This window comes from Limanda limanda, chromosome 1, assembly GCF_963576545.1.
Source record: "Limanda limanda chromosome 1, fLimLim1.1, whole genome shotgun sequence".
Classification (NCBI taxonomy): domain Eukaryota; kingdom Metazoa; phylum Chordata; class Actinopteri; order Pleuronectiformes; family Pleuronectidae; genus Limanda; species Limanda limanda.
In genome coordinates this window covers 24,317,917-24,339,094 of record NC_083636.1, presented here as the reverse complement: position 1 = coordinate 24,339,094, position 21,178 = coordinate 24,317,917, and the positions used below count along the sequence as shown (strand labels likewise).

Below are 21,178 nucleotides of genomic sequence, written 5' to 3'. Positions count from 1 at the left end.
TGTCATAAAGGGTCGAGCAGTGTATCTTATGCACTCATGTCATGTTTGTTTGTTGATGTATATCAAACCTTTAAGTCATTCTGTTTAATTTCCCTTTCAGTTCATATAGATCTCAGAAACCAGGCAGACAAAGATATGAAACATACAAGAAATCTGAACAAATAGAGACTTAGGCCCCGCTATTGGGGTAAAACAAATGATCAAGAGATGTACCAACCTTAGCTAAAACTTTCATACATTCAACTCTTGGACCAATTCATTTTTCTGTAATTTGTACACATGTGGCATTTTAAATGTTTTGAGTCCTAAGAGTTTACCTACACTAGTTATTTGGGATTTTATTGAATGCACAGCCTGAAATGATTATGAGATAAAATATTTTTTATTAGATGCAAGCAGTAAAAACATTTGATTTCATTCCCTTCCCATTCTCCTCTCGTCCCCACAGATTGGCTTCACTACAGACCCCAGGATGGCACGTTCATCTCCTTACCCCACAGATGTAGCGCGGGTCGTAAATGCTCCCATTTTCCACGTCAATGCAGATGATCCGGAGGCTGTGATGTACGTGTGCAATGTAGCAGCTGAGTGGAGGAACACCTTCCACAAAGATGTTGTTGTAGACCTGGTGAGTGATTAACAAACACACTCTGGTTTTCATGTTTTATCTCACATGTTGTCCCCTTTATACTACATTAAAGCTCTGTTTAAATGACTTGTGCAAATTTTATTTTGCATGTTGTCATAGTTTTTCCGTGAAATCTCAGGGTACTCACAGGATGTTTTAAAGGTGGATCTTTGTTGGGACGTTTTTGAAGACTTTTCAACCAATGACACACAAACAAACAAAAAATGTATTAATTATATTCCTAATAGTGTAATTGATATAGTGAATATGTTAAGGAAACAGTTGTCTACTTACATACCAAACAGAAACAGAACCTCTCAAGAGTTGTGTTTGTGTCCACTTGATGTATATATGACCAGCACTCTGTTTTATAATATCCACTATTCTTTAATTCAAACGGTTTAGTCATAAAATTTGAGGTGCGGATGCTGTCATGTGTTTGCAGTGTATGTCATTCGAAAAGCTTGCCTGAACAGTTGTCTTCACCCTTAGGTGTGTTACAGACGTAACGGCCATAATGAGATGGATGAGCCCATGTTCACTCAGCCACTGACGTACAAGCTGATCAAGAAGCAGAAAGGAGTCCTGCAGAAGTTTTCTGAAAAACTCATCAATGATGGGGTCGTCACAACACAAGAGTATGAGGTGAAGTCATCCACACATCAAATAGCAAGTCATGAGAAAAATAGGAAACGACCATTAGTGAAATTCGTGTCCCTTAGTTTGGATTCATGATCAAATCCCTTCACCTTCTGTACATATGAGGTTGTTACAGTCAGAAAAAGTGCTACAGTTTAAAATGGTTTAATTCATAATGAGATTTATAATGAGACTGTAAAAAGCCTCTTGTGAGAGCAAACACGGGTTTCATTGTCAGCGAATAGAAATCTGTCACTGACTGACGGCTCTGGCATCTCAGCAACCAAAACAATGTGCAACTGCAAGAAGGCAAGACAAGTGTATCTGTACAGCACATTTAATCAGTGAGGCAATTCAAAGGGCTTCACATAAAATAAAAAGGGCATCATGACATATTGACAAATTGTAAAAGCAAATTAAGACAACACAAAAAGATAAACAGGAGGGTGTAAGATATACAACATAAAACTGTGCAAACAAGAAGCTTAGAAGTTGCTCAGTTATCAGTCCATAGATAACACACTACTTTAATGCAGGAGGTTTGGAGTTTCCAATTATTTTTCTATCTCTGCATGTCTCCTTTGCATTTATTCATGACAATCGTCTGTCACAATAAATACACAAATACAAAACAGGATGTTGTTATTTCCTTTATGTGAAAACATCACATGTAATATAAAGTTGATCTAAATTAGTTAATTAGGCCTCAGTAGGTTGGTAGATTCCAAACTACTACCTTTTCTGGTGTCACATTATTTTGTGCCCCCTAACAAAGCCATGAAAGGCGACAGTGGCAGCCGACAATTCTACACGCAATGGAATCGGTTGACCAATCAGAAGAGAGGGGACCGGCCGGCCAATAAGAGCAGTATTGGCTTTAAGGGAGGAGGATCTTAAAGAGACAGGTGCTAAGGCCAAGCGTTTCAGACAGAGGCTGAAAAAAGACATTGCAGCAATGGACAGTATTTGGAGAGTGATGTGTTTTCTGAACATCAGAGCACCTGAACTTTTTCAAGCTATAACACAAGTTCAAATTGTGAACCTGGATATGAGTCGAATATGTGTCCTGTAAGTTTAGATAAACTTTGACTTAACACTTTAGGTATTTGCTGCAGCAATTGAAAACAGTGTCAGTGCTCATACTAGCTCCTGACTATTGTTTTAGTAAAAAAAAAAAGTATATTATATACAGTCTTTATGGTCGGTTGCATGTGTTTTCATTGTACTGCACAGTAGGAATTGAAGTTGACAAAAAGGAATATTAAATGTATTTTGTGGCAGAGACACAGAACTGGTAGCATGGTTGCAAGCTGTTGCTCATATTCAAACCCTCAACTATCATCCGTCTTTTTCAGGAGGAAGTGGCGAGGTACGACAAAATATGTGAGGAGGCTTACACTCGCTCCAAAGATGAAAAGATCCTTCACATCAAACAGTGGCTGGACTCACCGTGGCCTGGTATGAGTCTCTCTGTGTGGACATTTGAGCATTTTGATAATTTGCTTCAAATATGGCTAAAACAATTGTTGGCTATAGTTGTTGATTGGATTAGAATTATGTGTCAATCAATTTATTTTCATTATTATTGTTTATTAATGATATTAAACTGATGTGGTAAGTTGTATACATTTTCATAGTCATGATTAATCAAGGACTGGTTAGTGGTTAACTTTAACTCATTGTTTCTGGTCTTGCTATAAACTTCAAAGATATTGGGCTGAAGTTATAAGTGAAATAGAGAGAATTTTTCATATTAATATAGGAATGGACCCCATATCCCTGATTCTAGGTCTCCCAAGTGACTGTTTGAAAACAGCAGTCAACAAAAGATTGTATAATATTTTAACATTTGCAGCTAGGAAAAATATTCTTGTGCAGTGGATTAGTGACAAGGTCCCTTCTGTCTGTGGTTGGCGCAAAATAATTTATGAATTGATCCCTTTAGAATATCTCACCAACATCATACATCACAGTGTAGATCAGTTCTACAGAGTGTGGCGCCCATTTTTGGATTATATCGGTCATGTCTCGCATCTGCTGAGCTGTGTCATGTACTGTATGTCAAGGTTTTTTCACACCGGAGGGTCAACCAAAGAGTATGAGCTGCCTTTCGACTGGCATCAGTGAAGAGGAACTCGGCCACATCGGAAACATCGCTGCCTCTGTCCCAATGGAAGATTTCACCGTTCATGGAGGTACGTCCTGCTCTCTTTTACTTTTTTAATGGATTCTCCCTGAACAAGCTCTGTAATATATCTTTCTGACTTTGTGTTCATGTTTTAGGTCTGAGTCGTATCCTAAAGGGCCGTGCAAACATGGTGAGTCAGCGAGTGTGTGACTGGGCTCTGGGCGAGTATATGGCCTTCGGCTCCCTGCTCAAAGAAGGGATCCACGTACGTCTCAGTGGGCAGGATGTGGAGAGGGGCACATTCAGGTACAACCGAAGCAAAAGTCAAATTCACCTATACCAACTGTAATCAAGGCTACTACATAGTATGATTGATGATTTTACTAAATTTTCTCGGATTTTCTTCACAGCCATCGACACCATGTTCTTCACGACCAGAACGTTGACAAGAAGATCTGCATCCCCATGAACTACATCTCCCCTGATCAAGCTCCTTACACTGTCTGCAACAGTTCTCTATCTGAATATGGAGTACTGGGTGAGTATTATTTATGCACAAACTCTCAGCAATTGCCTCGTTACTGGAGTATAGTTGAACCATCCATTAGGGAAGTCCTCAGGGCTGACAGCACGGCAACATAGAGTTTAAAGGTTGGCACCAGACATCAAATCAATGATGTTTGCGTTCTCACTGGTAGGCTACCATGGCTCAAGGTATGGTCTTGGTCCAGACTGGAATATTTCAAAATTTATTTTAAGGATTGCCCTTAAATTTACTTCAGACATGCATGGTCCCTGGGGGCCAAATGACCATGCTGTTTATTTTTCCAATTGGCACCACCATGAGCTTGATATTTGGTTATTAGTTTACTGATTTATCTGACCAGATAAAAGTGTTACTACAAATATTCTGAACCTGTTCTGTTTTGCACCTGCTTTGTTCTCCTCTGCGTGCAGGTTTTGAATTGGGCTTTGCCATGGCCAGTCCCAACGCCCTGGTCCTGTGGGAGGCCCAGTTTGGAGATTTTAACAACACAGCTCAGTGCATCATCGACCAGTTTATCAGCTCAGGTCAGGCCAAGTGGGTCAGACACAACGGCATTGTGATGCTGCTACCCCACGGCATGGAGGGAATGGTAGGAACTGTGAAAACTTGATCGGTCACATTCTTCGTTTCTCTTTCTCTCAATCTGAATTATCTCAGTGTCTGTTTGTCCAACCTTCTCTTAGGGCCCAGAGCACTCGTCTGCCCGTCCCGAAAGGTTTCTGCAGATGTGCAACGATGACCCTGATGTTTTCCCTGTGAGTCTGCAGGACACAATGTTGACACAGTTTACTACACCACTTAATATAACCTTTATTTGGTTCTCAGTCAGATCAGATCCAGTTTTTTCCCTTGTCACCGGAAGCGTTGTGTTTTGTGTAGTCTGTCACATTGTTGTGAACACAATATCTCAAGAACACCTTGGGAAATTTCTTCAAATTTGGTACAACTGTTACATTTGAGTAGAGGATGAATTGATGCCATTTTATGGTTAAAAGTCACAGTCGCTGTGACCTTACAAATCAAGTTTTTGATGTTGTGAATGCAACATCTCAGGAACTCCCTGAGGGAATGTCTTTGAATTTGATAAAAAAAATATTCACTTGGACTCAAAGATGAAATATTTGATTTTGGTCGTCAAAAGATTGAAAAGGTTAAAATTGCGATGACCTCCTGTTCAACATAAAATATAAGAAACTAGGAAGACGTAGCCCACTGATACTGTGGAATCTATAACAACGTCACACTCACTCATCACATTCTCAGTTTTAAAACATAAAACAGGAATAAACCTCAAGTAGAAGTAAACTGACAGAAAAGTGAATGTTTGACCTACTTCTGAATTTTGACTCTTTGTCAGAAACTGTCAGAGGACTTTTCGGTGCGTCAGCTCTACGACTGTAACTGGATCATTGTCAACTGCTCAACTCCTGCAAACCTCTTCCACGTCCTCCGCAGACAGATCCTGCTGCCCTTCAGGAAACCTGTAAGTGATACCATCAATACACCGTGATTCAGAACACGAGATAATGTAGTTTAAGTCACTGATCATTCTCTGTGCCCTCTTTTGTATCTCTTTAACTCTAGCTGACTGTGTTCACACCCAAGTCGTTGCTGCGCCACCCAGAGGCGAGGTCCAGCTTCGATGACATGCTGCTGGGTGAGTGCTGACATTTAAAGAAGAGCTAGCAATTCAAGAAAAAAAAACGACCTACAGTTTCTCTGTGTGTTATTGTGAGTTTCAACCTATGTTTCCCATCCTGCAGGCACCCACTTCAAGCGTATAATCCCAGATGTCGGGCCTGCAGCTGCCAGCCCAGAGAAGGTGAAGAGAGTAATCTTCTGCAGTGGAAAGATTTACTACGAGCTGACACGGGAACGCAAGAACCGAGGCATGGACGATGATGTAGTAGTTGTCCGCATCGAACAGGTAACGTCAGCGTCTCTGCAAACTCAGCCTCAAGCTTATTCACTCAAACTCAATGACAACAACACCTCACTGCCGCCATCTTTCATTGAAACTTGAGTTTGTAGGCTTGCTGGATTGGGAAATTTTGTGAAGTGAACTAAAATCTCAGAGAGGAAATGTGTCCATTGCTTTTTCCCTTGAGGATGGTAATGTTGTCTGGCACGCATTTTGTTCCGGAACAAGATGGTTCAATATACAGGCCAATTTACCGTGAAATCTTTCATAGATAAGCAATGATGCAGGAGGGTGAAGACTTTGGTGACGGCCTGACCTTCCTGTCAGGGCCAAGGATCTATTTTCAATAGTTGTTTGACACAGAACACAAATATTCATTGTACCTGAAGATGAACATGACTGTTACTCTCTCTGCACTCACGTCCAACACATTTGTGGTCACTCCTGCTTTTTAAATGTTTTATTTAACCTAATTAGTTTCAGAAAAAGTACATTTTGAGCCCTTACAGTTGTTAGGCACAGAGGAATCAAACTGACTGACAGACGAGTCTGTTTTAGAGAAACCAGTCTACAGCGAAAAGCTTTAAAGTAACAAAACTGTGGGAAAAGAAAAAAAAGGACAAAAGTAAATGTGTCTCTCAAAGTCTTTTACAGCCACTGTTCTGTCTTCACATGACCTAACAGTAGTAGAAGTGGTTGCATCTACTAAAAACAGACGTGTTTTAATATGAACTTTTTTATAAAAACATATCCCTGATCAATTTATAACATTTTTGTTAAAGGCAGAATCACATGTAACGCAACAAGTTTTTTATTTACTTTCATGTGTGGATTCTCTTAGCTATATAATTATTGTGATATGATCTTTATTAAGTAAGGTCTGTTTTTTCTTGTTCGCGCCATCTTTGTGTGTTGAGTGTTGCCTGGGAGACCTCCTGTCGGTCGATTGCTGCACTGTTATACAGCTCACCTGAGCTTGGTTGTAACCCAGTGTAGTCAGTTCTGATGAAAGACTGCTGCCTGAAATGTCCCTTCACTGCAGGAATAAACAAATAAAGTGAAGTAATATTCTGCTTCTGTTTACCCCAAAAATAAAATAAATACATTTTAAACACACAAAGGCTCCAGAGGGCTGGGCAGCTGTGGTTCAGGGGGGAGAGCGGGTCTTCCTATAATCAGAGAGTCTGCGGTTTGATCCCAGTCTTTCCCATTCCGCATGCTTGATCTAAATAGTGAGCCCCAATTGCCCCTGAAAGAGTAAATAGATGGAAATATAAATAAGTGCTGCCAATAGATGCAATGCATGAATGTATGTGTGAATGCGCTTTTGCAACCAACTTGTTTGAAATCATAATACTTTTTTCTCTTTACAGCTCTCACCGTTCCCCTTCGATCTGGTGAAAGCAGAGACTGACCGCTACGCAAAGGCTGATCTCGTTTGGTGTCAGGAAGAGCACAAGAACCAGGGTTACTATTACTACGTCAATCCTCGCCTCAGTACCACCATCAACCACACCCGTCCCATCTGGTCAGCTCTTATTTCATTTTCTTACATAGTAAACAGCAAAGCAAGTGGGATTTTAGACGACTCTGTGAATGTATTATTGCTAACAGCATGTGTGTGTGTGTGTGTGTGTGTGTGTGCTGCAGGTATGCTGGACGTGATCCTGCTGCAGCTCCAGCTACTGGGAACAAACAAACTCACGTCATGGAGCTGCAGCGTTTACTGGACACAGCGTTCAATCTGGAGGCATTCGCAGGAAAAGTGTAGTGACTGGTCCAGTTCACTCCCTACACTCACCAACAACACACATCAGACTGTGTGACCCCCCCACACAGACTTTATTCTCCCTCCTTTGCATTGATGGATTTTTTTCCTCACTCTTCCCATGTCAGACCTGGTAACAGGTCTAATCCTTAAACACAACCCACAATGACCTACTGACTTCAAACACTGTTAATATGACAACCTCATGTTCACAGTGATGGACACTACTGTTAAGAAACTATGAGATAACCTGCATAACTGAATGTATAACTTTATACAAAATGAATTTTCAAGACAAAGAGATTTAGCTTACGTGTTTGATTTTTTTACGATTTTATTAATATAAAAATAATTGCTTTGGGACTGTAAGGGGAAAAATGCTTATGAAATGAAGATTTTTTTTTAAAGGAACAGAGAAAAAAGCTTTCAATTTCTTTGAAGAGAAGATGTTTTTATATCAGCTGTTCAGGTAAGCTTAGCACAGAGACTGAAACAGGACGGGACAGGAAGTCCAAAGGCAACAAAATCTGAAAAGCTCACTCACAAGTTATACCTCATGTGTTTAATCTGTTCAAGTGTAAAAATGTCAGTTTACAGTGTCATAGGTATTAAACATCGATCTAAAGTGTGCTATATTTCCCCAAGCATCTAACTGGAATGTCTCTAAACAGTGTGATGACGACCGCCATGCAACCCTGCTCTCTGGTGAAAGAAGAAAACAAAATATAGACGATGAGCCGAGACGGCTGAATATTGAACTGAAACCGGGAGCCATTTGTAGGGAACGTGTGTCTGCATATTAATCCTAAAAATGTGACAACTTGAGCAGTGTCTCCTGTGTGATCTCAGGAAGGAGGCACCACTGTTTGACTTCTTATTAATTCACCTCTTTTCCCAATTTTTATTTTATGCTTCAATTCTTCCCATTTCCTATTTCCAGTTTCCTGACCGTCCCTCCACATAAATGTAAACACCTGTCTCTGCCAAATGTAACCGAATACTTGCGAGAATTGAGACTTGAGAATCCTCAGCTCCTCAGAATGGAAGGATGTATTTATTTTCATAAAATGTACGTTTGATTGTTTTTAACAAATAAAGATTTTTTTTGTGCTTGATTTAACAAGACTTATTATGAATGCAACAGAGCAGGGTTCAGTCAGTGTAAATCAGCACTGCAGTGTAATTTACAACCACAACATCCACTTGAAACAAACCAGACAACGCTTTGGTATCAGTTTACTTAGAGGAGAATAATGTTATTGTTCTATCACAACAATCCAGACCAGTGATTCCTAAACTAGGGGTCACAAGCTCCAAGGAGGTCATAAGATGATAGTCCCAGAAATCTAATACAATTTGAGAATAATTCGAAATTCCATATTTTAGTCACAATTATTACAAAATAAATAATATCCTTCTGCAACTTGTCCTGATTTTTGCTTTTGTCCCAAACAAGATCAAATCAGTATCTTCTGTTTTCTTCATTACGGCTGGGATTATTGAGGTTGCGTTCAGGGGCACTGGTAAGGGGAGATGTCCTGTGCTTACGGCCGCTGGTCTCCTTTTCACTGATTTGTCACAAAAGTAGTTTATCCGTGTATTGTGTCAAGCAACGAATTATAAATATAATGAATAAATCTATAGACATTAATGTGGTTAATTTAAAGTGATTCTACTGGATAACTCAACATTTGCCATGAAATCTCCTTTTACTATACATATTCAAACAGTGATTATTGTGCACTTAATACTACTTAAAACTGTTTTTTTAAATCATTTTAATTCAAGCACTTAATTGCACTTGTCTTTTAAAACTGCTGCTTTCTTGCATAGTCTTTTAACTGTTTTAATCCACTGTATGTTTTACAGGTATGGCCGGAATCAAAAATAAACTTGAACCTTGAAACTTGAAACTTGAGGGGTCTGGTTTGGGGAGATAAAACCCTACAAAGCATTTCTGGTGAAATCTTCTCATCAATCCACTCACTGTTGTGAGATTATGACTTTAAGAGTTAGTTCTTTATCCATTTTCTCGAAAACACCAACAGGTTGAGATGGTGAATTACCTGCTGGAGTACACATTGTAAATCATTACTTCTCGCTGTTTTATTACGTCTGGTCTCCGGTTACTTCAATTGTACTGCATTTGGCTGCAACACTGTTTACCCCTGAAACTCCAGACGTGTTTTGTGGACTCAAACACTTCACCCACCCCTCCATCGGCGTAGTGCTGAGTAGACGAGGGCATTTACATTTTTTCTGTAAACTATCCCTTTAACATGTTAAAGGGACTCTTACCTTTGTTGCATTTTTACACTTTTTGTGGATAAGGTTAAATTGGTATTAATAAGGTAATGACACTCTAAAATGCAAGACAGACCCACCAGGAGTTAAAGCAAACAATTATTTCACTCTCGTAATATTTAGTGAAAACTTCAACCAATAAAATTCTTCGGACCGAAGGACCTTATTGGCCGACAGACCTGTCTGTTTGCTGCATGGAAACAGACAGGAAGCCCGTCTGATTCTTGTCGCGCATTCGGGCCCGCGTCATCAAGGCGCGTCCTCAACTATAGGGTTTGTTTTGATTCCACGGCAGACAGTAGCGAGTAGCGACCGTATCGACCGTAGCGACTGACGATGGCAGACCAAAGTGGTCCACGGCGTACTGAAACAGCCGCTCCCAGGGGGAAAAACAAAAGAAAAAACACCGCGGATGGGAACGAGGGGGTGGGGCATTGGAGGAAGGCGGGATGATTCGAATGTGCTGTAATTCTCAAATGCAACAAAGGTAAGAGTCCCTTTAAGTGACTACGGCTCTCAGCCTCCTTCAGTGAACATATTGTAATTTTCAATAAGTTTAGTACATTAATAATAATTCATTAGTTTACACTCTATTGCTATTGCCTTCTCAATTTTTAAGAATTCAAAACAAAATCTAAAAATTGAATTGGCCCCCTCGACGTCTTATTTTTACACATACACAAATGTTCGAGTGGCGAGCATTCAACAACTGTTCACTTCCAATCAGCCAGCGAGGAGTTGAATAAAACATTTGCGTCCTGTGGCGATCACGTGGGTTTGTCGTTTTGGTGAACTTCTCTTTCTCTATGTGAAATAATCATAACTGCTGTATAACATAAGATATGATTTCGAAGCTTGCTAATTTCTGCAACAAAAACATTGCCGCTATATTTTCGTGCAAATCAGATGCAGACGTGGACATGAATCTGACTTCACAGCAGACTTCTGGAACAGCTGATGTTGTCTCTGATGAACTTGAACAGATCCACATGCGAGTGGCTGGTGGCCTGCTGAACAGCACAGTAGTCCCCCAGAAGTCCGTACAGTTTCTCTGTGATGAAGCAATTTGAGAAAGAATTCACCAGCCAATAAACGAGAAACAACATTTGAAAATATCACGGGGGGGGGGGGGGCGGGGGAACTCTCACCAACTGTAATCCCTTCTGTGACCATCAGGTGATAGATCTGCTTCAGGCCGTTTGCCAGTTCTTCATCGCCAAAGGTGAAGAAGGCCAGTCCTGTCTTGGCCTTTGCTGCAGCCATCAGCTGGATCACAGCTGAAAATGAAGTGAAGTAAAAGCCTCATGACAAATGTTTTATATATTTATTCATGTGACTGATGGGGTCACATAACGCTTACGAACCTTTGAGTTGAGGGTCTCCATTGAAGACTCCACAGCCCCACTTGCCCGTGGCGATGTCTGGCTCATCATCCCCATGTCCTTTAAATCCACAGAATGCCTTCAAGGACACAATAATACCATGTAAGAACAGTAGTGGAAGCATATACAAATTCCAACAACAGCAGCATCATGTCCCAATTCCCCAAAAATTAACAAAACACGTGAAGACAAAACCGACCTTGTTCAGTTCTCGTGTGACCTTGGTCATATGGTACTGCTCCCTTGGGTTTTTGAATTGCAGAGCATCAATGGCTAAGATCTGCCTCTGCAGCCGGCCCCACTCATCCCTGCAAAGATGATATAACATTTCAGAAAAACAAACAAACAAATTCTGTAAAATACAAAAAGTGCCTGCTCATACCGTTTCAGTTTGTCATCATTAGGCCCCGCCCACTGAAAGCTGTCTCCAAAACCAGAGTATTGGCTGAACTGCTGAGAGCCTGAGACAGAGACGTTAATGCAAACTGTGAGACTTTTTTTTAACATAAAAAGACCAAAATCAACACCTGTTACTACCATGTAAATCTTAAAAATAAATAACAAAATAATAAAACCCCTAAATGGCCCAGTAATTTCCGAAAAGAGCTGCACAATATTTCCTTTTCCAACAAACAGGAGACAATGGTGGGGATTATTTTCTGCGGCGGATTTGGTGCTTGCTGGACCATTCTTCAATTTAAAAGAAGAAAAGTAGATCAGTCCAATGTTCAGTCTGAATGACATAGATTCAGTTGCCTGTTTAACATATTAAGTAGCCAGATTTCTGGAGTAAGCCTGGAAGAAAAGAAAAAAAGCTCTTAATCGAGCTCAAGTCTGTATGCAAGTTAACTTTGGGATTTCTTTTGATTTTTCTCTTCCAGTTCTGTTGGTTTATTTGTTTATTTTTCAGCAGGATTACTCAAAAACGACTTAACTGATTTCCACCACTTTTAGTGGAGGGATGACGCCTGAGCCTGAGAAGAACCCATTCCTTTTTAAGGGTGCTATATTTATTGATGTTGTTTAGTTTTTCTGCTTTGCTGTTGTTGTTCCTTTCTTGCTTCTCATTAGTCTTTATTTATCCCTCGCTTCCCTATAATTCCTTTCTCTTTTTCTGCCCTTTGACATTGCTGTAGGTGATATGGTGCTTCCCCTGCCTTGTGAAAATAACTCATAAATAATTAAAGCATAAAAAACTGTCGAAAAAAACAAATAATTTCAAGTTACACAGAAAAAGGCATTTAAAATGTTTTGCTCGATATCACTTAATTTTGCTCAATAACTGCATCAAAACTGAGATGGTTCTGTCATCTAACTCGTCCATTAACTCATAATTTCATTACTACCTGTCACAATCAGACACTCATTGTCCGCCAGTCGCTCAGTGAAGAGGCGGGAAACTATCAGCTCTGGATTCATTAGGAACAAGATCTCTTCCTGCACCAGTCCGGAGCCTAGCACACCTCCGCCAATCCAACGGGAAGCAAAATCCACCTGTACACACACACATATATAAAGATCATTCTGAAACAGCTGTGACTTTTGCTGCTTTGTGTTGCTTCTTACCTGTAACATCCCTGCACAGTTGGCCTCAATGTTGCCTTTTGATGTCACATACAGCTTGGACAGCTTCTCATCACACCTATAACCAAAATAGAGTGCCATTAAAGGTTTTGCCAGCTGTCAATGTCCTCAGAGGATACGTCCGAGTCATGCCTTTATTTTCCCCCCAGTGCAACCAGCTTCCAAAAGCTTTAACTTGTTCAGTGTAATATCGTATATTCACGATGAATCCAGTGGATTGTGTCTTTTTACTGTCATGCCAACAACACAAAGTTGTCCCTCTCTGTACACATCATTCTATAAATGCTCTATATTTTATCCTTTAAACTTTCAGTCGCCGGCAGATCACGTCAAAAACTAGCTTTGAGAAAAATTGATTCTAAATGTCCGAGATGGTGGACTTTATGACTTGTACTGCAGCCAGCCACCAGAAGGTGAATGAGGTGCTTTGGCTTCACTTAAGAGGAACTGGAGCTGTCATGTCATCCATCCATCATTAAATACAGTCTATGATCCGAACAAAAGAAACTCTGCAGATCGATTACTGACTGAACAGAACTCTGCTACCAGGCCTCCCTGGTCTTGTGATTCCTCTTCATTGCTATATATACGCACGGCCTTTTCATTTATATGTGAATGAAGACACTTAGGTCTTTGTTTTATTATACTGACAGTTACATGATATTACTTATGTTTCTAAAATACCTTTTTGTAGAGATTATTTCATTACAATATAGTATGACATTATACATGCTTAATTAATCACTTTGTGTGTTTAGAGTCAGGAGCCTGAGGTTGAGTAGACAATATTCTTATAGTATATGATTATTGTTTATCATTTTACCAATAGAAATAATTTATAAAAAATGATTATACAATTTAATCATCCATCATCCCACATTCAAACTAACAGCAACACACACCCTAACCCCCTTACCCGCACCTGTCCTTTTCCCATCCAGCTTTGTGAACATTATTTAAACCTCTGATCTTACCCATTTGCTTATATGTTGACTTCAATTATCCGTCTTATAATACGATGAACTTTGTAATTCTGGGTTTTTAAATGCTCTATAAAATACATGACGTAAGTTATTACCTTCTCCAGCTCGGCAACTCTGAGTCTCTCAAGCAACGCCTCTCAAACGTCACCAGTCCTTCTGGTTTAGTTTCTGCAAAGATGTAAATAGAATGGTTTTTACTGAGACGTCTCATGGACAGGAAGCAGGAAAGGGGGTTCAGCAGCAACTTACTCTCATCTGTTACCACATTGAAATAATGCATGATGGCCCTCAGCTTTTCCTTCTTCCGATCCGACCAGTTTCCAAACAGACTGCATCCGGAATGAGAATTAACAATTACCTCACACACCGTTCACGCGGGAGATAGTGTACAGGAGTTGTGTTCAGAAATGTAAGACTGTGGGTCTGTTTTGCCTGTTGAAGTTAATGGTGGGGTAGTTTTGGTACTCTGCGTTGGGTCTGGACGAGTTGCGATGTGGGAAGGTGCAGAAAAACGCGTTAGCCAGCAGGCAGGATATCTGGACTTGTGACAGAGTGATGGCGTGGCATTTCCCCGTCTGAAGCAGCGGGATGGCCTGAAAACACGGGAACACCCCCATCATTTTCATTATCATCATGAGTTAAATGCAGAGTCAGCAAATCAAGGAAGTTACATTACCTTCTTCACATGCTGGGGGAGGCTCAGAGCCAACGCCGCGATCTTTGGAAACAGTGTGTCGAAGTAGTTTTCTTCTTTCGGGATACACTAGAAAGTCAATATGATCCACTCTTGATCAATAGAGGGTTTAGGCGTCACAAATCTGATCTGAAGCAAACTAATGGACACTGACCTTGACTAAGGAGAAGAGGGCATCAAACGTCCACTGATCTTTATATTGTGGGTTGCATTTGATGATAACTTCCTAAAGACAGACAGAGTTTGAATATGAAAGGTTGAACATTTGATGTCATGTTTTCAGACATGACCTACAGAGAAACTCCAAAGAAGGTCTGGACTTTCTCCAGAGGTGTTTTTTGTCTTCTTTGTCGGTGTCTTCCATGCGCTTTTTGATATTATTATTATATTTTTTATTATATATTTGTATTCTCTTTGTTGTTTTGTCTGTTTTTGCGTCTGTAACGTGTTAGACATGTCATCAACGCGCACACTCCTGTTGTGTTCTCACATCAGCTCCTCTGGACTTTCTGCAGACTTTAAACTAGGGGGTCAAATAGATAAGGTCCTAAGAAAGTCCAGAGACTCTCACTCGAACATTTGCGTTCGCACTTCCAGCCCCTGTGGAGAAACTCTGGAGGCTCAGTCCATGCCCAAACCGGGCAAAAATATATTTGCAGAGAAATATGTAAGAAAGTTGCCTAAAGTGGATGTGAGTCATGTGAAGGGCATTGGAAGATATGCATTGCTCAATCACGGCATTGTGTCATTGCTTTGGAAGAAAGCAAGTTTACCATGCAAATATTTATCTGTATTTTTCTGTAATTTAGGCTCCTGATAATAAAAAAAAGGGTATTTGTTTGTATAGAGAATATGTGTATGACCAGAACAGAAGGAAGGATGGCTGGATGATACTGTATATGGACTAAACCTGTATATTTCTATGATGATGAAATCTGAACAGGGTCCAGAGAGTAGATTGTATGAAATGTCTAAAAAGCAAAGATATATGTGGGCCCTGTGATTAGGTATTTTACCTTTGACTGTGGAAACTGGAAACGCATTATTTTGAAGAAAAGCGGATCTGTCCAATGTGCTGTCCAATTTAAGCTCTGTTTTCTACTGATACTTGACCTGCATGATATAAAGTTTTGTAAGATTAAAAATAAAAACTAAATATCTATGTAAATAAAGACTGAGTTGGCTATTTACACATTAAACTATCTTGTGAAAGCCATTTCACCAGATAAATAAAGCTCTTTATAGAGTTAATTTATCTACATTTAATAATTCTGTGATTTCTTTAGCTTTTTCTTTCTTTTTGTGGGTGGGCCTTTACTTTTTCTCAAAAGTTTTGTATCTGTAAGAAAGAAGATGTATGTTTTGTAAATTGTTGGAATCCCAGAAAAGGATGGGGAAAATAAATTGGTATGAAACACACACATATATATATATATATATGTATGCATGTAATTAAAGGGGAAAAGTGTGAAGGCTGCTAACGTACCACCACATCATCAACTCTCTGTTTCTTCTTACTGGCCAGACCATCCAGTTTCTTGGAGATCATTTCCCACCTTTGCACCTGGGTGGGCAGCAGACAGAGGAGATCAACTCATCATAAACGAATATAAACTATGCTGCATGTCATCATCTAAAACAAACTAAGAACAAAATAAAAAGGAATCATGAAAGACAAGTCGTCTGTCTGTCTGTCTGTGGCTTGCATATCTCGAGAACTTTCCGTCTAAGGGCTCAAGGAAGTGCTTTGGACACACAATACATTTAATATTAAGTTACTTTATAAATAAAAAGGCGCTCACTAGCAGCAACAGCTAGGAACAAAATCCATGGCAACAATGACAATGAGCCATAACAACTTTAGGGGTTAGGGTTAGATGCTCAGTATGAATGTGTGTGTGTGAATGGCAAAACTATACCTCTAAGCTGAGTGGTCGCTAAGACTACAAAAGTGCTATTTAGATACATTTACATTTTCTAACATGATAAGTTTTTCTGCATCAGTTGAGGAAACAACCCAGATCTACTGCAGATCAACAAAGATTGTGTTGCCTCAAACACACCTTCCTCGATCCGGTCTTGATGGTTATGACACTTCCGGGCGAAAAGGGCATCTTCACAAAGTTACTTTGCCACACGTCTCTCCCTTCTTGGGGCAGAACTTGTCCTGAAGCGTTGAAAATGTCCACCTGTGAGCGAAACCATACGGTCATGTTCAACAACAACCACAAGGAATCGAATGTATGTGCTGTGCACGACAGCGGCCTCAGGCATGTTGGGATGGGGATGGTGCTGAGGCCTTGTCAGACTCGGCTCAGGAGTCTATGAATCAAACCTACAAGATCCCCTCGCTCTCCTCCCTTGTCCTGCCGAGTGATATTGTCATTTGCCCTTTTTGTGTTCACATTCCTCACGCGTAACAATCACTCACTCACTCACACGGACATTCTCTATACTGACCTAGTGACAGACATTATCATACTGTATTTATAAAAAGTAACTATTAAAATATACGTCAATATTTACAGACTGAGTGTTTTTTCTCTTATGTCACATACTATTTGAGCCCTGTCGTGTCAAAATGTGCTTATCTGTCTTCGACTTTGTCTGGAAAGTTTTCTGATGCGGAAGAGCAGAATGTCCCAATAAGGAACTGGAGGACCAACAAGCAGGGGCCACAGGTTCAGGTGAAAAAACAGGTGTCCTTTGATGCAGGCCAATTTCAATAAATAGGAAAAACAAGTGCAGAAGCAAAGCAAAAAATAAAATCCATAAACTGAACCTGCAAAGAAACACTAGGGAACAGGAAAGGGCTGAAAAATATAATCAGTTAGTGACCACCTTTAAACTTCACTTAACATTAGGACACAACTACTAAATGGCGAATTCATTCTTAACTGATTAGTGAGTGGTTTCGGACACAGACATAAATAGGACTAAAGGACAAGTGCAGGAAACACAAGTAGCGGAATTTCCCAAATAAAACAGGAAACAAACACAAATCAAATCCAAACACAAGGAAAATGTCCATAATTAAAAGGTGTCCAACTAAATCCATTTTTTCACTCAAAAGTGTAAAGTCATGACACAGAACCTTGTTTGTATTCTGCTTTTAGGTTGGAAATAGTAGAAATTGTGTCAACTGTTACTAAGCACTAGTTCCAAAGGGTCAAAGTCTAAGGTTTTGGATGTTGGATGTGGTTTGTTTATTTCTTCAAGGTTCCTGCAAGCTTTATTACTTTGTTGTGTTTAGTTTAGTCATGTTTATGCCTTTGTGTCATTTGAATGTGGTTTCATAAGGGGAGATTTATATACTTCAATGACAGCTAAATTGTTGTCAGTCTCCTCAAGCGCAGTTGTTTCAGTTATGGTTCAACCTAATTAGAACAGGTAAGCCGATGGTTAATGCTGAGCTCAGATGTTTTACGTGATGGGAAACTTACATCTAGTACCAACGTTTGATGGAAAAAGAAACAAGCTCAGTTTTTTCTGTCTTTCTTCAGGTGTAAGTGGCTGGATTGAGGCTAGCAATGCAGTTATGTAGTGATTGTAAATTCCAGAAAGCGAATGATTTGTGACCACAGGCTTTTCAACAATGCTACAGTATATTTTGAAATTGCAAATTATTGAAACAGGTGGTCTGTGTTGGTGGTTATTAGTTCTTAAGATCTGTGTGAACTAATGCCTCTAATATTACTAAGTGTGGAGTAGGACATTTGAAAAAAAACTGATAATGCTTCATATAAAGCTAAAGTTTCAGAGTCGCAGGGAAGGAGAGAAGGATATATTCTTACATCTACGAGGACAGTGTGCGTGCTTCTGAAGTTCAGTCGACCCAGCTTCTTGTGGCACTTCTTCAGGTCGTCCAGCCGGCAACATGACGCAGTGTCCTGCTCCCTCCGCTTGCCTTCGCCTCCTGGTGAACTTCTTCCATCCCCAGTGCAGGAGGAGGAGGAGGAGGTGGCCTGACTTGATCTGACTGAGCTTTTGTCATCACTGTTATGTTGGTGTCCCTCCTTGTTCAACCATTTAGAATTGTCTTCATGGCATTCGGCCATGTCTGTGGGATGTGTGTGTGGTGGGGGTGGCGTACTGGAGACAAGACATGATGGTGAGTGAAAGGGAAACATAGAACAAAAAGAGCAGGATAAACAAGTCATAACAGACACTCTAGAAAACCAGATATTGAGTTCTGGAAAACGCTTAAAACATTCCTTTTGGATAAAGCCTATATTTAGAGCTGGATCCGGTGAGTCCTGAACCATCCCTTCGTTATACTGCTATAGGTTAAGACTGCTGGGAAAACTCATCCACTGAGCACTTCTCCCCTTCTTTCTGTCTCTCTGCCCCCACATTTATTTATTTATTTATTTATCTACATGTCACTAACTATGTGTTTTTTCCCCTCCCTTAGTCTCTCTCTCTCGCTCTTTGCAGGTATCTTCAACTTCAGAGCTGTGGGATAACAACAATTGTTATTATTATTAGTTTTATATGAATTGTTCCTGGTCTCTCTCTCCTCTCTCTCCAACCACATTTGAATCACCACAATTTGTGGCGCTATACAAATAATACCTTATTCAGTAGGAAATCACAAAACGGATGGATAAAGTTACCACACTGCAGTTGTATGCATCCACCAACCAATGCAGTTTCTGTGTAAATATTTCTACATAATCTTGTTTTCAGATTCATATAAGGTCACTGTGACCTGTGACCTTCGACCTTTGATCTTTGTGAAAGGAAGTCACTTCATCTGTTAGTCTAAAGCTGCTTTCAGCGATTCCCTGAACTCCAGTGATGTACTTGAAAGTGAAATTCAACTCATGTTCATCATAACTTGCTCCTATTAAATTGTATTTTTAAAAAGGGATCTAGGTGAAAGGGATATATTGGCAGAAATTGCATATCAATAATCCTATTGACTTTTTCACAAGTGTGTGTTTCACCTAAATTGGATTAATGGTTGTTTACTTTACCCTAGAATGGGCCCTTTATATTTAAAAACTTTACATTTACATCGGGAGCAGGTCTTGGAGGCTGCCATGTTTTTCACACTAGCTACCACAGGTTCTCTATCATGTTTGGAAGGGGATGGTGAGGTGAGAGGTATTCAGGTGCAACATGAGTGTTCACCACTAGTTGTCACTAAATTCTACACACTGAATTTTCAAGAGGTGGCAAAGGATTTTCGACACATTCTTTTTCATGTTGACCCCCACTGTCTGTCTGTCTGTCTTCTGTCTGTCAGGTTTCATGTGACTTTGCTGTAGCAATTTCGAGAAAATTAAAGGAAAAGATGGCTTGATTTTTTGATTTGATTTTGGTGGTGGACTAGTGGCAGAGACTTGGACTATGGGCAGAAAAGGTCTCTGGTTCGTCTCTGGTTCGACTCCACGGAGAAACAACAAAAAGACAAACCTGGAGTGATCTGTCCAAAAATCCAAGAGGATTCTCCCTACCCTGTCTAGTGCCCCTGAGCAAGGCACCTTACTCCCCCAACATCTGCTCCCCGGGCGCCGTACACGGCAGCCCAGTGCTCTGTGTGTCCTGCACCAGATGGGTTAAAAGCAGAGGTTAAATTTCCCCTTGCATGAGTGTGCCTGTGCGTTCCTGTGCATGTCTGTGCATGTGTGTGGGATAATAAAATGTATCTTAATCTTAATCTTTAATCTTTAACTTTCTCTTATCAAATATGTATATATACAGTATATTCAATAAATATACAAAAGATCTCTGTTTCCAACTTAGGTCCAAGGTAGGTCAATTGGGGAGATTTTATGGCTGGTTTTACACAAAGGGCTATTTGAGTAGCAAACAAAAAAACATAATGGCCCTGAAACAGGAGCTTGGATAATTAAGCATTGTGATTATAATCATTTTCTGAACATTAAAACTGCTGACAATCGATGCTAGTAAATTTGAGGATAAAAGGAGGGATAAGGATTTTTTAAAAAAAATAATAATTTAAGAGGAGCAAGTTATGAATGCCTTTCTGAAAATAGAGCAGACTTTCCCTTTAAAGTTTCTCAAAATATCTAAAGTATTGTGAAACTTGACACACAGACAGTGGATGTCAACATGAACAAGTGTGATGTGACAATTCTTTGTCACCTCTCAAGGATTAAAAAAATAAATAATAACAATATGAGCAGGTTATGAATGTCACAATTGTACCTGTAATTTCCTTAAAATTAATATTTTATTCCATATTGCACTTCAGTACACTTGTTAAAATCGTATAAGGAAAGCTTAATGGTTTTAATTATTTCATCAAACGTCCATAATAATTCATTTTGTCGCCTTGTCTTCCAGCTCGAAGCATCTGTACCATACCACCAGAAATAGACAGATAGTTGTTCTTCGTCTGTGAACCACCACTTCAATTCCCCACATTAACCTCTGAGCTTTAGCTCAAACATTAGCTACTAGTAAAACTTCTGTTATAACGCATGGAGTTGATTTAAAAACAGAAACACTCACCTTTCCTCGGGTTTAAATGTAACGGGACTATAGTGCCAATTACAGGTTTCTTGGGTCAAACACGCAGTTGGGCGCAGGTAGACACGCAGAGACTCGCAGCTCACAGAACTAAGTCTA

The 21,178-nt window shown here is 39.9% G+C and overlaps 2 protein-coding genes across 2 annotated transcripts in view; one reads left to right on the top strand and one right to left on the bottom strand.

Moving 5' to 3' along the window:
* ogdhb (oxoglutarate dehydrogenase b) overlaps positions 1 to 8,746 on the top strand; it is a 24,386-nt gene extending 15,640 nt beyond the window's left edge. The window contains exons 11-23 of the mRNA XM_061088799.1: positions 449 to 628; positions 1,121 to 1,273; positions 2,623 to 2,725; positions 3,334 to 3,462; positions 3,551 to 3,701; positions 3,806 to 3,933; positions 4,353 to 4,531; positions 4,626 to 4,697; positions 5,300 to 5,425; positions 5,527 to 5,599; positions 5,706 to 5,869; positions 7,237 to 7,391; positions 7,514 to 8,746. Of these exons, the coding sequence (XP_060944782.1) occupies positions 449 to 628; positions 1,121 to 1,273; positions 2,623 to 2,725; positions 3,334 to 3,462; positions 3,551 to 3,701; positions 3,806 to 3,933; positions 4,353 to 4,531; positions 4,626 to 4,697; positions 5,300 to 5,425; positions 5,527 to 5,599; positions 5,706 to 5,869; positions 7,237 to 7,391; positions 7,514 to 7,634 (1,734 nt within the window). The 3' untranslated portion in view covers positions 7,635 to 8,746. The remainder of the gene's footprint in view (positions 1 to 448; positions 629 to 1,120; positions 1,274 to 2,622; positions 2,726 to 3,333; positions 3,463 to 3,550; positions 3,702 to 3,805; positions 3,934 to 4,352; positions 4,532 to 4,625; positions 4,698 to 5,299; positions 5,426 to 5,526; positions 5,600 to 5,705; positions 5,870 to 7,236; positions 7,392 to 7,513) is intronic.
* Positions 8,179 to 21,178, bottom strand: pargl (poly (ADP-ribose) glycohydrolase, like). Its single transcript, XM_061088915.1, has 16 exons — positions 21,062 to 21,178; positions 18,373 to 18,670; positions 16,642 to 16,767; positions 16,065 to 16,142; positions 14,733 to 14,804; positions 14,561 to 14,647; positions 14,317 to 14,477; positions 14,134 to 14,213; positions 13,980 to 14,052; positions 12,884 to 12,959; positions 12,664 to 12,811; positions 11,700 to 11,778; positions 11,517 to 11,625; positions 11,300 to 11,396; positions 11,084 to 11,212; positions 8,179 to 10,986 (listed from the first exon to the last, which is right to left on the bottom strand). The coding sequence occupies exons 2-16, from the start codon at positions 18,634 to 18,636 to the stop codon at positions 10,868 to 10,870; spliced, it is 1,698 nt and encodes a 565-aa protein (XP_060944898.1). The 5' UTR covers positions 18,637 to 18,670; positions 21,062 to 21,178; the 3' UTR covers positions 8,179 to 10,867.